At 46.6% G+C, this 21,554-nt stretch overlaps 1 protein-coding gene across 1 annotated transcript in view; it reads left to right on the top strand.

Moving 5' to 3' along the window:
* The first annotated feature begins 15,833 nt into the window (after positions 1 to 15,833).
* Positions 15,834 to 21,554, top strand: part of LOC145348946 (sperm flagellar protein 1-like) — a 62,460-nt gene continuing 56,739 nt past the window's right edge. Inside the window, exon 1 of the mRNA XM_080197079.1 lies at positions 15,834 to 15,977. Coding sequence (XP_080053205.1) covers positions 15,869 to 15,977 — 109 coding nt within the window. The 5' untranslated portion in view covers positions 15,834 to 15,868. The remainder of the gene's footprint in view (positions 15,978 to 21,554) is intronic.

Below are 21,554 nucleotides of genomic sequence, written 5' to 3'. Positions count from 1 at the left end.
GTTAGGCAATAGATTTCATGGAATCTAACCCCTCCCACTGTGAAATTTGATCTGTGTCTAACTCTCTCATTAACTGATTCTTAGAATCGCTTCACTCTTCTGAACACATTCTCCTGTTACAGGATTTCAAAGGTCATTCTTCGTATCTTGATTGCCCACTCAGAAAAATATAAAAAGCCACGACTACACCCTTCCACCCCCACCCCCCCTCACTTTCCACAACCGCCTCCTCCACCCCCCTCAATTAGCCCCAGGCAAAAAAAAAGTGTTAAATCCTTATCCCGGGCGAGAGTTATATTGCCCACAGTGGAAAATTCAAATTACCTCTTGAACCGAGCCTGTCAGAGCTGACAAAAGAACAAAAAACGAAAAAAACAGCCCGGGAAACAGGTCCTTTGGCCCAACGAGCCCGCACCACCATTTTAACACTACCAGATCCCCCCCTCCACCCATGACCCATATCTATTGTTTTATGGCCATCCACATTGAGGGAAACTAATTTAGGGACAATTTATTTCTGCCAATCAGCCTAATAGCACATCTTTGGGGTGTGGGAGGAAACCGGAGCACCCGGAGAAAACCCACGTAAGCACGGGGAGAATGCGCAAACTCCCACAGACACCGACCCAAATCCATGTGTCTGCACAGCAATCAGCGATAGTCACTGAGCTGTCATCTTGCCCAGCATCTCGTCCAGTTTAAGCGTACAATAACGACAATCTCGAACAATCAAGAGCAGCCCAAGTATGACCCATCGCGTGTATGCCCCTCGTTGGACACGAGGCGGACCGACTTAAAACCAGTGAATGAAAAGAGAAAAAACATTATTATCATACCATATCCATTTACCTTACCAGGGATGCCCCAATGCTAATGAACCTTACTTAAAACAATCTCCTATATCCACCCATCTCCAACCCACTCATGTGCCTGTCTAAGTTACTCTTAAACAACTCTAGCGTGCTTGCCTCCACCACCTTACTTGGCAGAGCATTCCATACCCCCACTACCCTCTGTGTAGGCTCAAAACATTGGCTCTATTCTCTCCCCACAGATGCTGTCAGACCTGCTGAGATTTTCCAGCATTTTCTGTTTTAGATTCCAGCATCCACAGTATTTTGCTTTTATTGCACTCCCTGTCACTGAATTGCATCAATCCGTCTGCAAAAGAAGGAGATACAAGGTCAAATTAAGTTTAACACAGAATTCCACTGAATTGTTGACTCTTGGCACCAGCTTCTGATCACAGAGGTGATTGCAACATTCAGTTCACATTTATATAGTGCCTTTCAGTTGAATTGAGTTAAAAAAAAAGCAATTAAACTGATGGCCCATCTCTTTTCATATTCACATAATCAATAACTCGTCACTATTCTACATCATAGAATTCCTGCAGTGCAGAGGAGGGGCCATTCAGCCCATTGTGCCTGCACTGATAACAATCCAACCCAGGCCCTGCTCTGTAATGTAACTCTACTAATCCACCTGACACTAAAGGACAATTTAGCATGGCCAATCATCTAACTCACACATCTTTGGACTGTGGGAGGAAATCGGAGCACCCGGAGGAAACCCACATAGGCACAGGGAGAATGTGCAAACATAAGAACATAAGAAATAGGAGCAGGAGTAGGCCATCTAGCCCTTCGAGCCTGCCCCGCCATTCAATAAGATCATGGCTGATCCGACGTGGTTCAGTTCCACTTTCCCGCCTTCTCCCCATTAATCCCCTTGCCTATCGAAAACCTACCTACCCGTGTCTTAAATATATTTAGCGAGGCAGCCTCCACCACTTCAACGGGCAGAGAATTCCAGAGATTCACCACCTTTTGAGTGAAGAAGTTCCTCCTCCACTCCGTTCTAAACTGCCCCTCCTTTATCTTGAGGCTGTGCCCAAACTCCACACAAACAGTCACCCAAGGCCAGAATGAACCCAGGTCCCTGGTGCTGTGAGGCAGCAGTACTAACTACTGCACCACCGTGTCGCCCATGTCATTTGGTGATTCCCCCACACCTCTTCAACTCCAAGGTTGTAAGTTCAAATGCCATTTTCAGGCCTTAGAGTCAGAGAAACATGGAATCCTACAGGGCAGAAAAGACACTTCGGCCTATCAAGTCTGCCCCGACACACAAAAAACACCTGACCTCCCACCTAATCACATTTACAAGCACTTGGCCCATAGCCCTGAATGTTATGATGTGCTAAGTGCTCAACCAGATACTTTTTAAAGGATGTGAGGCAACGCCCCTCTACCACCCTTCCAGGCAGCACATTCCAGACTGTCACCACCCTCTGGGTAAAATGGTTTTACCTCACATCCCCCTAAACCTCCTGCCCCTAACCCTCAACCAATGTCCCCTCATGACTGACCCTTCAACTAAGGGGAACAGTTGCTCCTTATCCACTCTGTCCATATCTCTCATAACCTTGTCCATGTCAATCAGGTTACCCCCCCTCAGTCTTCTCTGCTCCAACAAAAAGAAGAGGTGGACATGTCGGTGTTCGATTGGGGTGGGCACAGTAAGAAGTGTCATAACACCAGGTTAAAGTCCAACAGGTGTATTTGCAGCACAAGCCTTCGGAGCGCTGCTCCTTCATCAGGTGAGTGAGGACTTGTGTTCAAAACAGGGAATATACAGACACAAGCTCAATTTACAAGATAATGGTTGGAATGCGAGCCTGTACGAGTAATCAAGTCTTAAAGGTACAGACAATGTGAATGGAGAATCTCGGCCTTTTGGCTAAGATCAAGTGTAGTATCGACATGCTGCACTTGGTTGAAGTCATTAGGTTACATTTCAGCTTCATTTGAAGCAATTTTTTAAAGCGGCATCTCGGCCTTTTGGCTAAGATGCAAATAAGATCAACCCCTGGAGGAGGAGCTACACCTACTCCAGTCAGCTTGGATCATGTAGATCAAGCCCAAGACAGGAGGTGAGAGCCCTGTCTTGTCAGCTTGGATCAGGAATGTCCCAACTTGTTGGGACTCTGAATTGGGTTTAATTTGACTTGATTGGATTGGAATAAAGTTTAAAAAAAAAACTGTCCTGTCACTAACTCCAGCTGTGGCCTCACCAAAGTTCTATCCAACTCCAACATGACTTCCCTGCTTTTGTAATCTATGATGTGGAGATGCCGGTATTGGACTGGGGTGGGCACAGTAAGAAGTCTCACAACACCAGAATAAAGTCCAACAGGTTTACAAAGAACAAAGAACAAAGAACAACCCAGCACGGGAAACAGGCCCTTCGGCCCAACGAGCCTGTGCCGCCGCATCCTCCTACACCTACCCTGCCCTGTGTTTACTTGGAATCATAAGCTTTCAGAGCGCTGCTCCCTCATCAGGTGATTGTCTCGATTGATCCCATATGCCTTTTTCACTATCCTACTGACATGCACTTGTTCAAGGCTGAGGGGGTGCTGTACTGTCAGTGGTGCTGTCTTTTCCTGGAGACATTAAACCAAGGCCCTGTCTGACGGATGCAAAAGATCCCGTGGCACTACCTCAAAGAAGAGCAGGGAATTTATGGCCAGAATTCTGACAGATAATTATCCCTCAAACGTGATCATAAAAATAGATTATCTGATTGTAACCATGTTGCTGTTTATGGGAGCCTGCTGTGTGTAAATTAGCTGTGGGGCTTCCACACATTACAACAGTGACTACTCTTCAAAAATAAAAGTTGCTGCGAACCATTTTGAGGCTGTAGTGGGGGCTTTATTTTGAAACAGTGGCCGGTGTCTGAAAACTTCGGCTCTATTCAAAAACCCGCAACAAGCAAAGTCTTTATTCAGAAGACGTAACCAAAATGTATTTTAAACACGAAAATCATACAAGACAAACAATACAGTAACATACATTAATTCACTAATGTCTTTTAGGGAAGGAAATCTGCCATCCTTACCTTGTCTGGCCTACATGTGACTCCAGAGCCACAGCAATGTGGTTGACTCTCAATTGCCCTCTGAACAAGGGCAACTAGGGATATGCAATAAATGCTGGCCAGACAGCGATGTCCACATCCGAAGAATGAATAAAAAAAATGGCCATCTGGAGGTCTTCAAAGGGTTGGGCAGCTCAGGTTCAGGGCTGTGAAACCTTTCCAAAGATCTGAGACACTCAGCCAAAACACAGAACGATTCTACTTTCTGTTACCTATGGTAGCTTAGAATCAATTTCATTTAGTGTTCACATGTCAGTCTGGTTTTTGATAGAGTATCTCAGTCAATCGCGATATGCCACTCATTATAATATACCTCTTCAGTCCGTTCAGTTCCGGACATCTTCCCGTTTTGTCTAAACCCACTTCCTGCTTGTTATGAACAATGGAAGCTTTCCATAGATGAACCTTTCCTACTGGCACATTGCCAAGACATAAATATATGATTCCTGGGTGCTATAAATGCACCATCTTATGTCCGGACAATGTATGCCATTGTAATGTTACAACATTTGTCCCAAAAACTTGAAACTTCTAATATTTACTTCTGCTGACTAGTGGATTCCTAGTTTATGGCTCTAACCTTCTGATCTTACTATTGTACTTTGCAGTATTTGCTTTTCTTGACTAAGACAAACAATATATTTTTTATATTACATTAAAGTACATTCAATACTATATAGATACTTTAAATCATATTCATTTATTTTAATACTATTATTGCATATGAGCAAACTGTCCATATTAACTTGTTATAAAGAATCATTTGACCCCTTGCAGCTATCCTGTCACCAAAAAAGCTATGTCTGTCTGTGAATCTCACTCGCTGATTTAAAATTTCCTTCTACAGAGGCATCCTGAGATTTAGGCCGGAATCCTCCCTCGCAGCCAGAATTCTCCCATCCTGCTGCAGAGAAAGGGGATTTGGCTGAGCGCTAAATTCCCCGTCCTCATTGGCAGCAGCAGCGGGGCACGAAGAGCTGGAGAATTACAGCTCATGAAGGGCGCTATGTAAATGTAAGTCTTTCTCTCTGTTTCAGATAGACCTTCGCAGGAGAACTGATGAGCACTAACTTAGCGCTGGCACATCAGAGCGATGGAGAGTTCCAAAACAACCTGAAGAGAAAAACAGACAGAACGGCTTCAAGTTTCTAGGTTTTCAGATCACCAACAATCTGTCCTGGTCCTTCCACGCCAATGCCACTACTCTCTCAGAAGACTAAGGAAATTCAGCATGTCTGCTATGACTCTCACCGGTTTCTACAGATGTACTACAGAAGACATCTTTTCCGGATGTATCACAGCTTGGTATGGCTGCTGCTCTGACCAAGACTGGCGGACGGTAGAATTTACATTCAATAAAAAATACCTGGAATTAAGAATCTACTGGTGATCATCAAACCATTGCCGATTGTCAGAAAAACCCACCTGGTTCACTAATGGGAAGGAAATCTGCTGTCCATGCCTCGTTTGGCTTACTCGTGGCTCCAGAGCCACAGCAATGTGGTTGACTCACAACTGTCCTCTGGCAACGAGGGATGGGCAATAAATGCTGGCCAACCAACGCTGCCCATGTCTCACAAATGAGTTTAAAAAAACATCAGTGGTGGGGGAAAAAAAGACCTACAGGGCATAAAAGAAAACTTTGCATTTTCATAAACACGCTTCATAACCTTGGAATGCTTAAAGCATTGTGCAAACAATGAAAATGCTTTTGAAAATACTGTTGCTCTGCAGGAAATGCAACATCTAATCTGCAGAGCAAACTCCCCACAAATAGCAACCACAAAGAATAACAGGGGGAATGTTGTCTCCTGGTGAAACTGACAAACACACGGCAGATACATTTTCAGGTGGGATAAGTGTACAGTGACACACTACAGAAGAAAGAGCATGAAGAGGTGGTATGATCTAAATGGTAGCGTTTTGAGAGGAGACCCAGCACACAGGGATCTCCCTCCTTTTGTGAGTTCCTCCAGCCCAATCTCAAAGAACAAAGAACAATACAGCACAGGAAACAGGCCCTTCGGCCCTCCAAGCCTGTGCCACTCATGCTTCCAACTAGACCATTCGTTTGTATCCCTCCATTCCCATTCTGTTCATGTGGCTATCCAGATAAGTCTTAAACGATCCCAGCGTGTCCCCCTCTACCACCTTGATTGGCAGTACATTCCAGGCTCCCACCACCTTCTGCGTAAAATACGTTCCTCTGACATCTGTGTTAAACCTTGCCCTCCTCACCTTGAACCTGTGACCCCTTGTGTTCGTCATCTCAGACCTGGGAAAAAGTTTCCCACTGTTCACCCTACAGATCTCCCTCAGATCTCTGTCCTCCTTCAATTTAGGTACTGATCTGATTTGATTTGGTGTGGTTTATTATTGTCACATGTAATGAGTATACAGTGAAAAGTATCATTTCTTGTGCACGATGCAGACAATGCATACTGTTCATAGAGTACATAGGGGAGAAGGAAAGGAGAGGGAGCAGAATATAGCGTTACAATCATAGCCAGGGTGTAAAGAAAGATCAACTCAATGCCAGGCAGGTCCATTCAAAAGTCTGACGGCAGCAGGGAAAAAGCTGCTCTTGAGTCGGTTTGTACGTGATCTCAGACTTCTGTATCTTTTTCCCAACAGAAGAAGGTGGAAGGGAGTACGTCCGGGGTGTGTGGGGTCTTTGATTATGCTGGCTGCTTTTCCAAGGCAGCGGGAAGTGTAGACAAAGTCAATGCTTGGGAGGCTGGTTTGCGTGATGGACTGGGCTACGTTCACAATCTTATGTAATTTCTTGCAGTCTTGATCTCTCTCGCGTTCCCTAATTTCATTGCTTCATCATTGGTAGCCGTGCCTATAGCTGACGTGTCTCCAATCAAGGAAATTCCCATCATAAACATGTCTACCTCACCCTCTTTCTCTCTCTTCTTCTTTATGAAGCTCCTTCTCACTGAGACCTTCAACCAACCTGTTGTGAGCTCTCCCTATCTGCTGTCAAATCTTGTTTGATGTTATGCCTGTGAAGCCCCTGGGAAGTCTCACTGCACTTGAGGTGCCATACAAACATAAGTTTTTGTAGATCCAATGTGAATAATGGAAATTTGGATCAAAAGTAAAGAGCAAAGAACAGTACAGCACAGGAGCAGGCCCTCCAGCCCTCGCCAATCACATTATCTTGTGAACTTGACGGCCATGGTAGGGAAATTGTTGGAGAGGATTCTTAGAGATAGGATGTATGCACATTTAGAACAGAATAATCTCATGAGCGATAGACAGCATGGTTTTTGTAAGAGAGAGGTCATGCCTCACAAATTTGGTTAAATTTTTTGAGGAGGTGACAAAAACGATTGACGAGGGAAGGGCCATGGATGTCTATATGGATTTTAGTAAAGCGTTTGACAAAGTCCCTCATGGCAGGCTGGTGCAAAAGGTTAAATCTCACGGGATAAAAGGTGAACTGGCTAGATGGGTGGAGAACTGGCTTGGTCATAGAAGATAGAGGGTAGCAATGGAGGGGTCTTTTTCCCGCTGGAGGTTTGTGACTAGTGGTTTTCCGCAGGGCTCTGTACTGCGACTTCTGCTGTTTGCGATATATATAAATGATTTGGAAGAAGGTGTAACTGGTGTGATCAGTAGGTTTGCGGACGACACAAAGATTGCTGGACTTGCAGATAGTGATGAACATTGTCAGAGAATACAGCAGGATATAGATAGGCTGGAAAATTGGGCAGAGAAATGGCAGATGGAATTTAATCCAGATAAATGTGAAGTGATGCATTTTGGTTGAACTAATGTAGGGGGGAGCTATACTATAAATGGCAGAACCATCAGGAGTATAGACTCACAGAGGGACCTCGGTGTGCAGGTCCACAGATCCTTAAAGGTGGCAATGCAGGTGGAGAAGGTGGTGAAGAAGGCATATGGCATGCTTGCCTTTATAGGATGGGACATAGAGTATAAAAGTTGACATATGATGTTGCAGCTATATAGGACATTGGTTAGGCCACATCTGGAATACTGTGTCCAGTTCTGGTCGCCACACTACCAGAAGGACGTGGACGCTTTGGACAGAGTACAGAACAGTTTTACCAGGATGTTGCCTGGTATGGAGGGTCTTAGCTATGAGGAGAGGTTGGGCAAACTGGGGTTGTTCTCCCTGGAAAGACAGAGGATGAGGGGCGACCTAATAGAGGTGTATAAAATTATGAAGGGCATGGATAGGGTGAACAGTGGGAAACTTGTTCCCAGGTCGGAGGTGACGAACACAAGGGGTCACAGGTTCAAGGTGAGGGGGGCAAGGGTTAACTCAGATGTCAGAGGGATGTATTTTACACAGAGGGTGGTGGGGGCCTGGAATGCACCGCCAAGCAAAGTGGTAGAGGCGGACACGCTGGGATCGTTTAAGACTTATCTGGATAGCCACATGAACAGACTGGGAATGGAGGGACACAAACCAATAGTCTAGTTGGAAGCATGAGTGGCACAGGCTTGGAGGGCCGAAGGGCCTGTTTCCTATGCTGTATTGTTCTTTGTTCTTTGTCCTTTTGTTCTTATCTAGATCAACTGCCTGTATCCCTCTATACCCCGTCTGTTAATATGTCAATCTAGATAAGACTTAAATGTCGCTAACATAACTGCCTCAACCACTCACTTGACACTGCATTCCAGGTCCTCACTAACCTCTGTGTAAAAAACTTGCCCTGCATATCTCAACTGAATCTTTCCCCCATTACCTTCAACTTGTGCCCCCGTGTAATTGTCATTTCTGTCCTTCCAACTGTTTACCTTATCTGTACCCTTCATAATTTTATAAAGTGCTATCAGGTCGCTCCCTCAGCCTCCGTCTTTCCGGGGAGGACAATCCCAGTTTGTTCAACTTCTTTTCATAGCTAATGCCCTCCACACAAAGTAACATCCTGGTAAACTTTTTCTGCACTCTCTCCAAAGTCTCCACACCCTTCTGGTAGTGTGGCGACCAGAATTAACATAGTATTCCAAATGTGGCCTAACTAACGTTTTATATAACTGTAACATAATTTGCCAACTTTTACACTCAATGCCCCGGCCGATGAAGGCAATCATGCCATGTGCTTTCTTCACCACCTTTTCCACCTGTGCTGCCACTTTTAAGGATCTGTGGACCTGTACTCCCAGATCTCTCTGTGTGTCGATGCTCCTGATTGTTCTGCCATTTATCCAATAGCTCCCACCTGAATTGGATCTACCAAAATGCATCACCTTGCATTTGTCTGGATAAAATTCCACCTGCCATCTCTCCCCCCCAATTTTCCAGCCTATCGATATCCTGCTGTATTCTTTGACAATCTTCATCACTATCTGCAACTCCGCCAATCTTAGTATCATCCACAAACTGGCTAATCAGACCAGCTATGTTTTCTTCCCAGTCATTTATATATATTACAAACAGCAGAGGTCCCAGCACTGATACCTACGGAACACCACTAGTTACAGGCCTCCATTCAGAAAAAAACGCCCTTCTACCTCTAACCTCTGTCTTCTATAGCCAAGACAGTTCTGAATCTATTTAACTAGTTCACCCAGATCCCATGTGATTTAACATTTTGCACCATCCTGCCATGAGGCACCTTGTCAAATGCCTTATCAAAGCTCATGTAGACAACATCCGCAACACTTCCTTCATCAATCATTTTTGTCACCTCCTCAAAAAAACTCAATTACATTAATGAGACATGACCTCCCTCGTATAAAACCATCCTGTCTGTCGCTAGTAAGACAATCCAGTTTCAAATGTGTTTAGATCCTATCTCTAAGCATCATTTGGCCCATTGAGTCTACCCCAACAAAACTACATTATATCTATAATAATCCCACTTGGCCCCCAGCCTTGAATGTTATGTGTTCACCAATGTACTTTTTAAATGTGAGGTTCCCCGCCTGTGTAACCCACCCAGGCAGTGAGTTCCAGATCCCCTTCATTTGATTTGATTTGATCTGATTTATTATTGTCACGTATATTAGTATACAGTGAAAAATATTGTTTCTTGCATGCTATACAGACAAAGTATAGCATTCATAGAGAAGGAATGGAGAGAGAGCAAAATGTAGTGTTACAGCCATAGCTAGGGTGTAGAGAAAGATCAACTTAGTCCGAGGCAAGTCCATTTAAAAGTCTGATGGCAGCAGGGAAGAAACTATTCTTGAGTCGGTTGGTACGTGATATCAGACTTTTGTAACTTGTTGAGACACGACCTCCCTCATACAAAACCGTGCTGTCTGTCACGCATAAGACCATTCAGTTCCAAATGTGTTTTGACCCTACCTCTAAGAAGTTTCTCCAAAAATTTCACTATCACTGACGTCAAACTCACTGGCCTATAATTACCTGGGTTATCCTTGCTACCCTTATTAAATAACAGGACAACATTAGCTATCCTCTGGGACTTCACCTGTGGCCAATGAGGAAACAAAGAATTCTGCTAGAGGCCCAGCAATTTCATCTCTTGTCTCCCTCAGTAATCTTGGATAGTTGCTAACTGGCTCTGGGGATTTGTCTACCTAAATGCTTTTTAACAGATCTAACAACTTCCTCCCTCGTAATGGTGACTTTCCTGGATGGTATACACATTCCTCCGAGACACCATCAATTAATGTGTCTCACTCCTTTGTGAGTACAGATGCAAAATACTCATTAAGGATCTCACTCACTGGCAACAGAAAAAAACTCACAATGCAACTGCCGGTATAGTCAGTAAATGTTGTCATCGGAAGGTAAAAAGAAACAAACATGGGATTAATGTGATTTTGGGTGTGTCTGATGAATAGTTCTGTCAAAACATTAACCTAATTTATTCTTATTTTCAGGTGTCAAGAGACTTGATTTGTGTTCCTATAATTACTGCTCCTACTTCAAATTATTGATGCATAGTTTGGATTTTACTGATGCTGATGGCATCCTGCCTTTCAATACAGATCGTGCATTTGTGCTTTATTACTTGGCTAGGTTTGTTTTATTAGCAGTGACTTTTATTCATTTTGCACAACTGTGAAGAACCTGTCACTCCGGTCTGTTGCGTTGTTTGTGACATTCGATTGAAGTATTGACTAATTTTAAGGCCACACTCATTCATGGTTCTGGGTCTTTGTCTCTGACGTTCCTATTGTACTGTGTTTGAGTTTTTCCATTACATAATCTCTTACCGTCGACACAAAAACTACACTCTATCTACCAGAAAATAAGAAATGGGAGCAGGAGAAGATCTCAGGGATCATTGAGCCTGCTCTGGCCTTCATAGTGAGGGGAATTGAATATAAAAGTAGGGAGGTCTTGCTGCGGCTGTATAGGGCATTGGTGAGGCCGCAGCTGGAGTACTATGTGCAGTTTTGGGCGCCGTACTTACGCAAGGATATACTGGCCTTGGAAGGAGTGCAGAGGAGGTTTACTAGGCTGATGCCAGAGTTGAGGGGGTTGAGCTATGAGGAGAGGCTGAACAAACTAGGCTTGTACTCGTTAGAGTTTAGAAGAATGAGGGGAGATCTCATTGAGACATATAAGATGATGAATGGGATGGATAGGATAGAGGTGGAGAGACTCTTCCCGCTCAGAAAGGAGAGTAGGACTAGGGGGCACAGCCTCAAGATAAAGGGGGGGCGGTTTAGAACGGAGTTGAGGAGGAACTTCTTCACTCAAAGGGTGGTGAATCTCTGGAATTCTCTGCCCGTTGAAGTGGTGGAGGCTACCTCGCTAAATATATTTAAGACGCGGGTTGATGGGTTTTTGATAAGCGAGGGGATTAAGGGTTATGGGGAGAGGGTGGGAATGTGGAACTGAGCCACAACAGATCAGCCATGATCTTATTGAATGGCACGGCAGGCTCGAAGGGCTAGATGGCCTACTCCTGCTCCTATTTCTTACGTTCTTATGTTCTCTGCAATCCAATTCGATTAAAGCAAGAAATCTTACAACACCGGGTTAAAGTCCAACAGGTTTATTGGGAATCATGAGCTTTCGGAGCGCTGCCCCTTCATCAGGTGAGTAGCATTTGAGCAGTGGGTAACATGCCACCTGTCTACATCAATGGGGACAAAGTAGAAACAATCGAGAGCTTCAGGTTTTTAGGTATCCAGATCACCAATAACCTGTCCATGCCGATGTTATATTTAAGAAAGCCCACCAATGCCTTTACTTTCTCAGAAGGCTAAGGAAATTTGGCATTTCCACTATGACTCTCACCAACTTTCACACCTGCACCATAGAAAACATTCTTTCTGACTGTAAACAGCTTCATATGGCCCCATACTCTGTCTAAGACCACAAGAAACCACAAAGTGTCATGAATGAAGCCCAGTCCATCAAGCAAACCAGCCTCCCATCCATTGACTCTGTCTACACTTCCCGCTGCCTCGGAAAAGCAGCCAGCATAGTTAAGGATCCCATGCACCCCAGACATACTCTCTTCCACCATCTTCTGTCAGGGAAAAGATACAAAAGTTTGAGGTCATGTACCAACTGACTCAAGAACAGCTTCTTCCCTGCTGCCATCAGACCTTCCACTAAGTTGCTCTTTCTCTACACCCTAGCTATGACTGTAACACTACATTCTGCATTTTTTCCATTCCTTCTCTATGAAAGGTATGTTTTGTCTGTATAGGGTGCAAGAAACAATACTTTTCAGTGTAAACTAATACAAGTGACAATGATAAATCAAATCAAATCAAATCAAATAATGGGAGTCTGGAACTTACTGCTGGGTGGGTAGCAGAAGCAGGGAACCTCATAACATTTAACAGGTACATGGATAAGTACTTGAGATGTTGTAACATTTAAGGCTATGGGCCTAGTAGTTTTAGTACAGATTTAAAGTAGTTTTGTTGGTGTAGACTCGATGGGCCAAAGGGCCTTTTTTGTACCATATGACTCTATGATTCCATGGAAGGAAATCTGCCATCCTTCCCTTGTCTGGCCTACATGTGACTCCAGACCCACCTTACTGTGGTTGACTCTTATATGAATAATAGTCATAGTGTTTTACAGCATGGAAAGAAGCCCTTCAGCCCATCATGTTCACATAGGCCATCAAGCACATCTCCGTTCTAATCCAAATTTCCAGCATTTGGTCCGTACCTTGTACCCATTTCAAGCGTTCGTCTAAATACTTCTTTAATGATGTGAAGGTTCCCACCTCTACAACTCTTTCAGGCTGAAAAGGTTTTATCTCACATCTCCTATAAACCTCCTGCCCCTTAATTTAAATCTATGCCCTGTAACTATTGACCCCTCTGATAAGGGGATAAGTTCCTTTCTATCCGCTCTATCTATGCCCCTCATAATATTATACTGCTCAATCAGGTCACCCGTCAGCATTCTCACGGAAAACAACCCTAGCCTAGCCAGCGTCTGTATAGCTGAAATGTTCGAGCCCAAGCAACACTCTGGTGAAGCTCCTCTGTGTCTTCTGTAGAGCAATCACCTCCTTCCTATGGCAACCTGAACTCCCTACTCATCTGACGAAGGCGCAGCGCTCCGAAAGCTAGTGGTGTTTGTTACCAAATAAACCTGTTGGACTTTAACCTGGTGTTGTGAGGCTTCTTACTGTGTTTACCCCAGTCCAACGCCGGCAACTCCACATCATGACCTGAACCGCACACAGCACTCCAGCTGTGGCCTAACCAGTGTTTTATACAGCTGCATCATAACCACCCGGCTCTTCTATGCCTCGGTTAATAAAGGCAAATATTCCATACACCTTCTTAACCACCTTATTTACCATTCCTGCCATCTGTAGAGTTCTATGAACATGCACACCAACATCCTTCTGCTCCTTCACTACCTGGGGTCCGGCTGTTCATTGTGTATTCCCTCACTTTGTTAATCCTCCCCAATGCATCACCTCACTTTTCAGGGTCAAATTCCATTTGCCACTGTTCTGCCCATCTGACCAGCCTTTCTTCTATGTTGTCATGAAATCTGTATCATAGAAATCATAGAATCATAGAACCCTACATTGCAGAAAAAGGCCTTCGGCCCATCAAGTCTGCACTGAACACAATCCCATCCAGGCCCTACCCCAATATCCCGACATATTATTCCCTCTAACCTACACATCCCTGGACACTAAGGGGCAATTTCTTATCATGTCCAATCAACCTCACCAGCACATCTTTGGACTGTGGGAGGAAACTGGAGTACTCGGAGGAAAGCCACACAGACACGAGGAGAATGTGCAAACTCCACACAGACAGTGACCCGAGCCCAGAATCAAACCCAGGACCCTGGAGCTGTGAAGCAGCAGTCCTCACCACTGTGCTACCGTGCTGCCTTTGAACTCACTGATCATTCCTCCTATGTTCACATCCAGATCATTAATGTACGCTAAAAACAACAAGGGACCCAGCAGTGACCCGTGCAGAATACCATTAGACACAGGCTTCCAGTCACAAAAACAACCTTTGTCCATCAAAGTGTGCCTCCTGCCACTAAGCTAATTTTGGATCCAGTTTGTCAAATTGCCCTGAATCCCGTGGGCTCTTACTTCTTTCACTAGCCTCCCATGCTGGACCTTGTCAAAAGCCTTACTGAAGTCCATGTAGACTACATCAACTGCACTACTCTCATCTATACACCAAGTCGACTCCTCGAAAAATGTAATCAAATTTGTAAGATCTGATCTCCTCCTGAAAAAAGCCATGCTGCCTTTCAGTGATTAATCCTTGCCCACCAACTACCCACACCCCTCCCACCCCCAAACCACGGTGGCACAGTTGTTAGCACTGCTGCCTCACCGCTCCAGGACCCAGGTTCTAATCCCCCCTTGGACTGTCTGTGTGGAGTTTACGCATTCACCCCTTGACCACATGGCTTTTCTCTAGTTTCCTCAACACGCCAAAAATGTGCAGCTTATGTGCAGGGCCTGGGTGGGATTGTTGCTGGTGCAGGCTCGATGGGCCGAATGACCTCTTTCTGCACAGTAGGGATTCTATGATTGTATGACACCCCCCAAACTCCCAGGTGGACAGTAATTTTGTCCCTCAAAGTTTTCTGCCTATTAGTCAAGCCAGTCAGTCAGTTCAAGGGACATATAGCCAGCACCTGAAGGATGGGCAGAATGGCTTCCCTCTATAAGTAAAGTCCTATTATTCAATGATCAGCCGGTACAGCTTGGATGGGCAGAATGGCCTCCTTCTGTAAGTAAAGTCATGTGATACAATGATCAGCCAGCACAGGTTGGATGGGCAGAATGGCCTCCTTCTGTAAGTAAAGTCGTGGGATTCAATGATCAGCCAGCACATGCAGAATGGGCAAATTGGCCTCCCTCTGTGCTGTAAAATTTTATGATTCTGTGATCATAGAACATAACAGCACAGTACAGGCCTTTTGGCCCTTGATGTTGCGCCGACCACTGGAACCAATCTAATGACCCTCTAACCTAAACTGTCCCAATATTATCCATATGCCTATCCAGTGACCATTCAAATGCCCTTACAGTTGGCGAGTCCACTACTGCTGCCGGCAGGGCATTCCACGCTCTTACTACCCTCTGAGTAAAGAACCTACCTCTGACCTATGTTTATCAGCCAGCACAGGTTGGATGGGCAGATTGGCCTCAAGCTGGCAGCTGCAGGCAGTGGCTGGGGCGGAGAGGCTGCCGGGAGTTGTAGTTTCCCATGCAGCCTCAGTGCGGGGCGGGAAGAAAGACAGAGGCTGACGGCTCCTGAACTACAGCTCCCAGAATCCCGCTCACCGGAAGTGTCGGTTTCCATGGCAGCGAGGGAGCAAACAACATGGTGTCGCGGGGCGGGTGAAGAAGGGGGAGAGTCGCCTCCTCAGCCCGAAGAGTGAAAGGCGGACACTCGGCTTGTTGTTGTTTTGTGTTCAGCACTCGGAGTGATTTTTTTTTTGGGGGGGGGGTGTGGTTGGTGTAGTCTCTGGAGGTGCGTGCCTGGGGAAGCCGGCATGGCGGCCGGGCTGGATGAGGAGAGCCTGCAGGACCTGTACTCCTGGGTGGACAGCATCCACCTGTCCAGAGCCAAGCGCAACATCGCCAGGGACTTCAGTGATGGAGGTGAATGTGGAGCCCACCCGCCACAGAGAGAGGGAGAGAGAGAGAGCTGGCCACCCAAGACAGAAACAGAGCGAGTGCTGGCCCCCTCAAACAGAATGTAAAGATAGAGACATAGACAGAGAGAGAGTGCTCCCACCCAGACAGAAACAGAGACAGAGAGAGAGTGCTCCCGCCCAGACAGAAACAGAAACAGAGACAGAGAGAGAGTGCTCCCACCCAGACAGAAACAGAGACAGAGAGAGAGTGCTCCCACCCAGACAGAAACAGAGACAGAGAGAGAGAGTGCTCCCACCCAGACAGAGACAGAGAGAGAGAGTGCTCCCACCCAGACAGAGAGAGAGGGAGCTCCCACCCAGACGGAAACAGAAAGAGAGAGCTCACACCCAGACAGAATCACAGAGAGAGAGAGAGAGAGAGCTCCCATCCACCCAGACAGAAACAGAAAGAGAGAGAGCTCCAATCCACCCAGACACAGAGAGAGAGAGAGCTCCCACCCAGAGAGAAACATAAGAACATAAGAAATAGGAGCAGGAGTAGGCCATCTAGCCCTTCGAGCCTGCCCCGCCATTCAATAAGATCATGGCTGATCTGTTGTGGCTCAGTTCCACTTTCCCGCCCTCTCCCCATAACCCTTAATCCCCTCTCTTATCAAAAACCCATCAACCCGCTTCTTAAAAATATTTAGCGAGGCAGCCTCCACCACTTCAACGGGCAGAGAATTCCAGAGATTCACCACCCTTTGAGTGAAGAAGTTCCTCCTCAACTCCGTTCTAAACCACCTCCCCTTTATCTTGAGGCTGTGCCCCCTAGTCCTACTGTCTTTTTTGAGCGGGAAGAGTCTCTCCACCTCTATCCTATCCATCCCATTCATCATCTTATACGTCTCAATGAGATCTCCCCTCATTCTTCTAAACTCTAGCGAGTACAAGCCTAGTTTATTCAGCCTCTCCTCATAGCTCAACCCCCTCAACTCCGGTATCAGCCTAGTAAACCTCCTCTGCACTCCCTCCAGGGCCAAAATATCCTTGCACAGGTGCGGCGCCCAAAACTGCACACAGTACTCCAGCTGCGGCCTTACCAATGCCCTATACAGCTGCAGCAAGACCTCCCTACTTTTATATTCAATCCCCCTCGCTATGAAGGCCAGCATCCCATTCGCCTTCCTGACCACCTGCTGCACCTGCAAGCTGGGTTTTTGCGACTCATGCACAAGGACCCCGAGGTCCCTCTGCACCGTCGCCTGCTGCAGTTTTTCGCCACGTAAGTAATAGTCCTTCCTACCATTCTTCCTACCAAAGTGGACCACCTCACACTTGCCAACATTAAATTCCATTTGCCATTTCCTGGCCCATTCGCCCAGCCTATCTAGATCGTTCTGCAGACTCTCCACACCCTCCGCACAATTTGCTTTTCCCCCAATCTTGGTGTCATCAGCAAATTTCGACACCCTGCACTCGGTTCCCTCCTCCAGATCATCTATATAAATGGTAAATAGCTGAGGCCCCAGCACCGACCCCTGGGGCACCCCACTAGTCACCAACCGCCAATCCGAATAGCACCCATTGACCCCCACTCTCTGCCTCCTATTTGACAACCAATCCTCTATCCACGCTAACACCCTACCCTCAACTCCATGTCCCCTGACCTTCTGCAATAACCTCTTGTGAGGTACCTTGTCAAACGCCTTCTGAAAATCCAGAAAGACCACATCCACCGGCTCTCCTCTATCCACTGCCCTAGACACATCCTCATAGAACTCCAGTAAATTTGACACGACTTCCCTTTAATGAAACCGTGTTGCGTCCGCCCTATCAAGCAATTCCCTTCAAGATGCCTCGCAATTTCCTGCTTAATGATGGATTCTAACATTTTACCTACCACAGACGTTAAACTAACCGGCCTATAATTCCCCGCCTTTTGCCTGGCACCCTTCTTAAACAACGGCGTAACATTAGCCGTTTTCCAATCTTCCGGCACTTCCCCGGAATCCAGCGACGTCTGGAAAATAACCACCAAGGCATCCACTATAACCTCCGCCATTTCTTTCAGAACCCTCGGATGCATTCCATCCGGTCCTGGGGACTTGTCCACAATCAGCCCCTCCAGTCTGTCGAGCACCACCTCTCTAGTAACAGTAATGTCATTAAGACCCTCCATTCCTACCACCTTTCCATCGCTAACACCCGGCAAATTATTCACGTCCTCTTCCGTGAAGACAGAAACAAAAAAGTTATTCAAGACCTTAGCCATATCCCCATCCCCCAGAGAGCTCCCACCCAGACGGAAACAGAAAGAGAGAGAGCTCCAATCCACCCAGACACAGAGAGAGAGAGAGCTCCCACCCAGAGAGAAACAGAGGAGAGAGAGCTCCCACCCAGACGGAAACAGAAAGAGTGAGCTCACACCCAGACAGAATCACAGAGAGAGAGAGCTCCCATCCACCCAGACAGAAACAGAAAGAGAGAGAGCTCCAATCCACCCAGACACAGAGAGAGAGAGAGCTCCCACCCAGAGAGAAACAGAGGAGAGAGAGCTCCCACCCAGAGAGAAACAGAGGAGAGAGAGCTCCCACCCAGAGAGAAACAGAGGAGAGAGAGCTCCCACCCAGAGAGAAGCAGAGGAGAGAGAGCTCCCACCCAGAGAGAAGCAGAGGAGAGAGAGCTCCCACCCAGAGAGAAACAGAGGAGAGAGAGCTCCCACCCAGAGAGAAACAGAGGAGAGAGAGCTCCCACCCAGAGAGAAACAGAGGAGAGAGAGCTCCCACCCAGAGAGAAACAGAGGAGAGAGAGCTCCCACCCAGAGAGAAACAGAGGAGAGAGAGCTCCCACCCAGAGAGAAACAGAGGAGAGAGAGCTCCCACCCAGAGAGAAACAGAGGAGAGAGAGCTCCCACCCAGAGAGAAACAGAGGAGAGAGAGCTCCCACCCAGAGAGAAACAGAGGAGAGAGAGCTCCCACCCAGAGAGAAACAGAGGAGAGAGAGCTCCCACCCAGAGAGAAACAGAGGAGAGAGAGCTCCCACCCAGAGAGAAACAGAGGAGGGAGAGCTCCCACCCAGAGAGAAACAGAGGAGAGAGAGCTCCCACCCAGAGAGAAACAGAGGAGAGAGAGCTCCCACCCAGAGAGAAACAGAGGAGAGAGAGCTCCCACCCAGAGAGAAACAGAGGAGAGAGAGCTCCCACCCAGAGAGAAACAGAGGCAGAGAGAGAGCTCCCACCCAGAGAGAAACAGAGGAGCGAGAGCTCCCACCCAGAGAGAAACAGAGGAGAGAGAGCTCCCACCCAGAGAGAAACAGAGGCAGAGAGAGAGCTCCCACGCAGACAGAAACAGAGGCAGAGAGAGAGCTCCCACCCACCCAGAGGCAGAGAGAGAGCTCCCACCCAGACAGAAAGAGAGAGAGAGAGAGAGCTCCCACCCGCAGAGAGAGAGAGAGAGAGAGCTCCCACCCACCCAGAAACACAGAGAGAGAGAGCTCCCACACAAACACAGAGAGAGAGAGAGAAAACTCCCACTCAGAGACACAGAGAGAGAGCTCCCACCAAGACAGAGCTGGCCAACCAGACAGAGACAAAGTGAGAGCTCGCCCCCCAAACAGAGACGCAGAAAGAGAGAGAGAGCTGGCCACCTAGACAGAGACACAGAGGGAGCTGGCCACCCAGACAGAGACATAGACCGAGAGCTGGCCACCCAGACAGAGACGCAGAGCGAGAGCTGGCCACCCAGACAGAGACACAATGCGAGAGCTGGCTCCCCGAGACAGACACAGAGCAAGAGCTCTCACCCAGACTGAGACACTGGGAGAGAGAAAACTGGTCACCCAGAAACACAGAGAAATGGAGAGAGAACTGACCAACCAGTCAGATCAACAACTTTTACCTGCGTGCCCACTCTCACCATTCCCAGCCTCACCTACTTTTAAACTGTCACCTGTCTGCAAAACTTCACAAAGAAAAATACAAAGGCACATGTCGGAAATCTGAGGAACAGGAGAAAAATGCTTCTTGTGCACACTTATGTACAGGTGCAGACATACACGTAATGCACATATTCCACATATGTACCCAACACGTGCATGCTGCACTCACAGGTGCAGACACGTGTGAAACACATGTACATGCCCATGTTTAACACATTACGTACAGACGTACACGTAATGCACATATTCCACATATGTTCCCAATACATGTGCATGCTGCACTCACATTTACAGGTGCAGACACATGTGAAACACACATACATGCCCATGTTTAACATACATTAAGAAAACAGGCATACAGTTGACACAAACTTGCATATAAAGACACAAGTGTCTGCTTAACACACATGCACCTATGCAGCCACAGGTGTATACTTAACACACATTCACTCTTGTTTGATTCCCAGTTTGGGTCACTGTGCGGAGTCTGCACATTCTTCCCGAGTCTGCGTGGGTTTTCCCCTGGGTGCTCCGGTTTCCTTCCACAGTCCAAAGACATGCTGGTTAGGAGCATTGGCTATGCTAACTTCTCCCACAGTGTACCCAAACAGTGCTCGAGTGTGGAGACTAGGGGATTTTTACAGTGACTTCACTGCAGTGTTAATGTAAGCCTACATGTGACACTAATAAATAAACTTCCTGTTTATCAGGTGAGTGGAGAGTTAGTTTCACAAACAGGACATATATAGACACAGATTTGATTACAAGATAAAGGTTGGAATTCGATTTTTAACAGATAGTCAAGTCTCTACAGGTGCAGACGAGGAGGGTGTGGGAAGGTTTAGCACAGATTAAAGAGGCGAATATTGTCTCCACCCAGGACAGTTAGTGAGACTTTGCAAGCCTAAGCAAGTCATGGTGTTATAGGTAGTGTGACATGAACCCAAGATCCCAGTTGAGGCCATCCTTGTGTCCAGAACTTGGCTATCAGTTTCTGCTTGGCAATTCTGCATTGTCACGTGTCTTGAAGGCCCCCTTGGAGAACGCTAATCTGAAGATCAGAGGCTGAATGTGCTTGACAGCTGAAGTGTTCCCCATCAGGAAGGGAACACTCCTGCCTGATAATTATCAAGTGGTGGACATTCATCCATTGTCTGAGCATCTGCATGGTCTCCCCAATGTACCATGCCTTGAGACATCCTTTCCTGCACCATATCAGTTAGATGTTGGCCGAGTCACAAGAGTATGTACTGTGTACCTGATGGATGGTGTTCTCATGTGATATGATGGCATCCGTGTCGATGATCTGGCACACTTTACAGAGGTTGCTGTGGTAGGGTTGTGTGGTGTCGTGATCACTGTACTCCTGAAGATGGGTAATTTGCTGCATACAATGGTCTATTTGAGGTTGTGCAGTTATTTGAAGGCAAGTAGTGGGGGTGTGGGGATGGCCTTGGCAAGATGTTTGTCTTCATCAATAACATGTTGAAGGTTCCGAAGATGATGATGTAGTTTCTCCGCTCCAGGGAAGCACTGGAAGACAAAGGGTACTCTGTCCATCATGTCCCGTGTTTGTCTTCTGAGGAGGTCAGTGCGATTTTTTGCTGTGACGCATCGGAACTGCTGATAGATGAGTCGAGTACCTTATCCTGTTCTTATGAGG

This window comes from Carcharhinus amblyrhynchos, chromosome 1 (genome assembly GCF_965287045.1).
Source record: "Carcharhinus amblyrhynchos chromosome 1, sCarAmb.v2.hapA, whole genome shotgun sequence".
NCBI classification, from domain to species: domain Eukaryota; kingdom Metazoa; phylum Chordata; class Chondrichthyes; order Carcharhiniformes; family Carcharhinidae; genus Carcharhinus; species Carcharhinus amblyrhynchos.
Note: the sequence above shows the minus strand (reverse complement) of the source record. Positions and strands in the feature narration are given on the sequence as shown.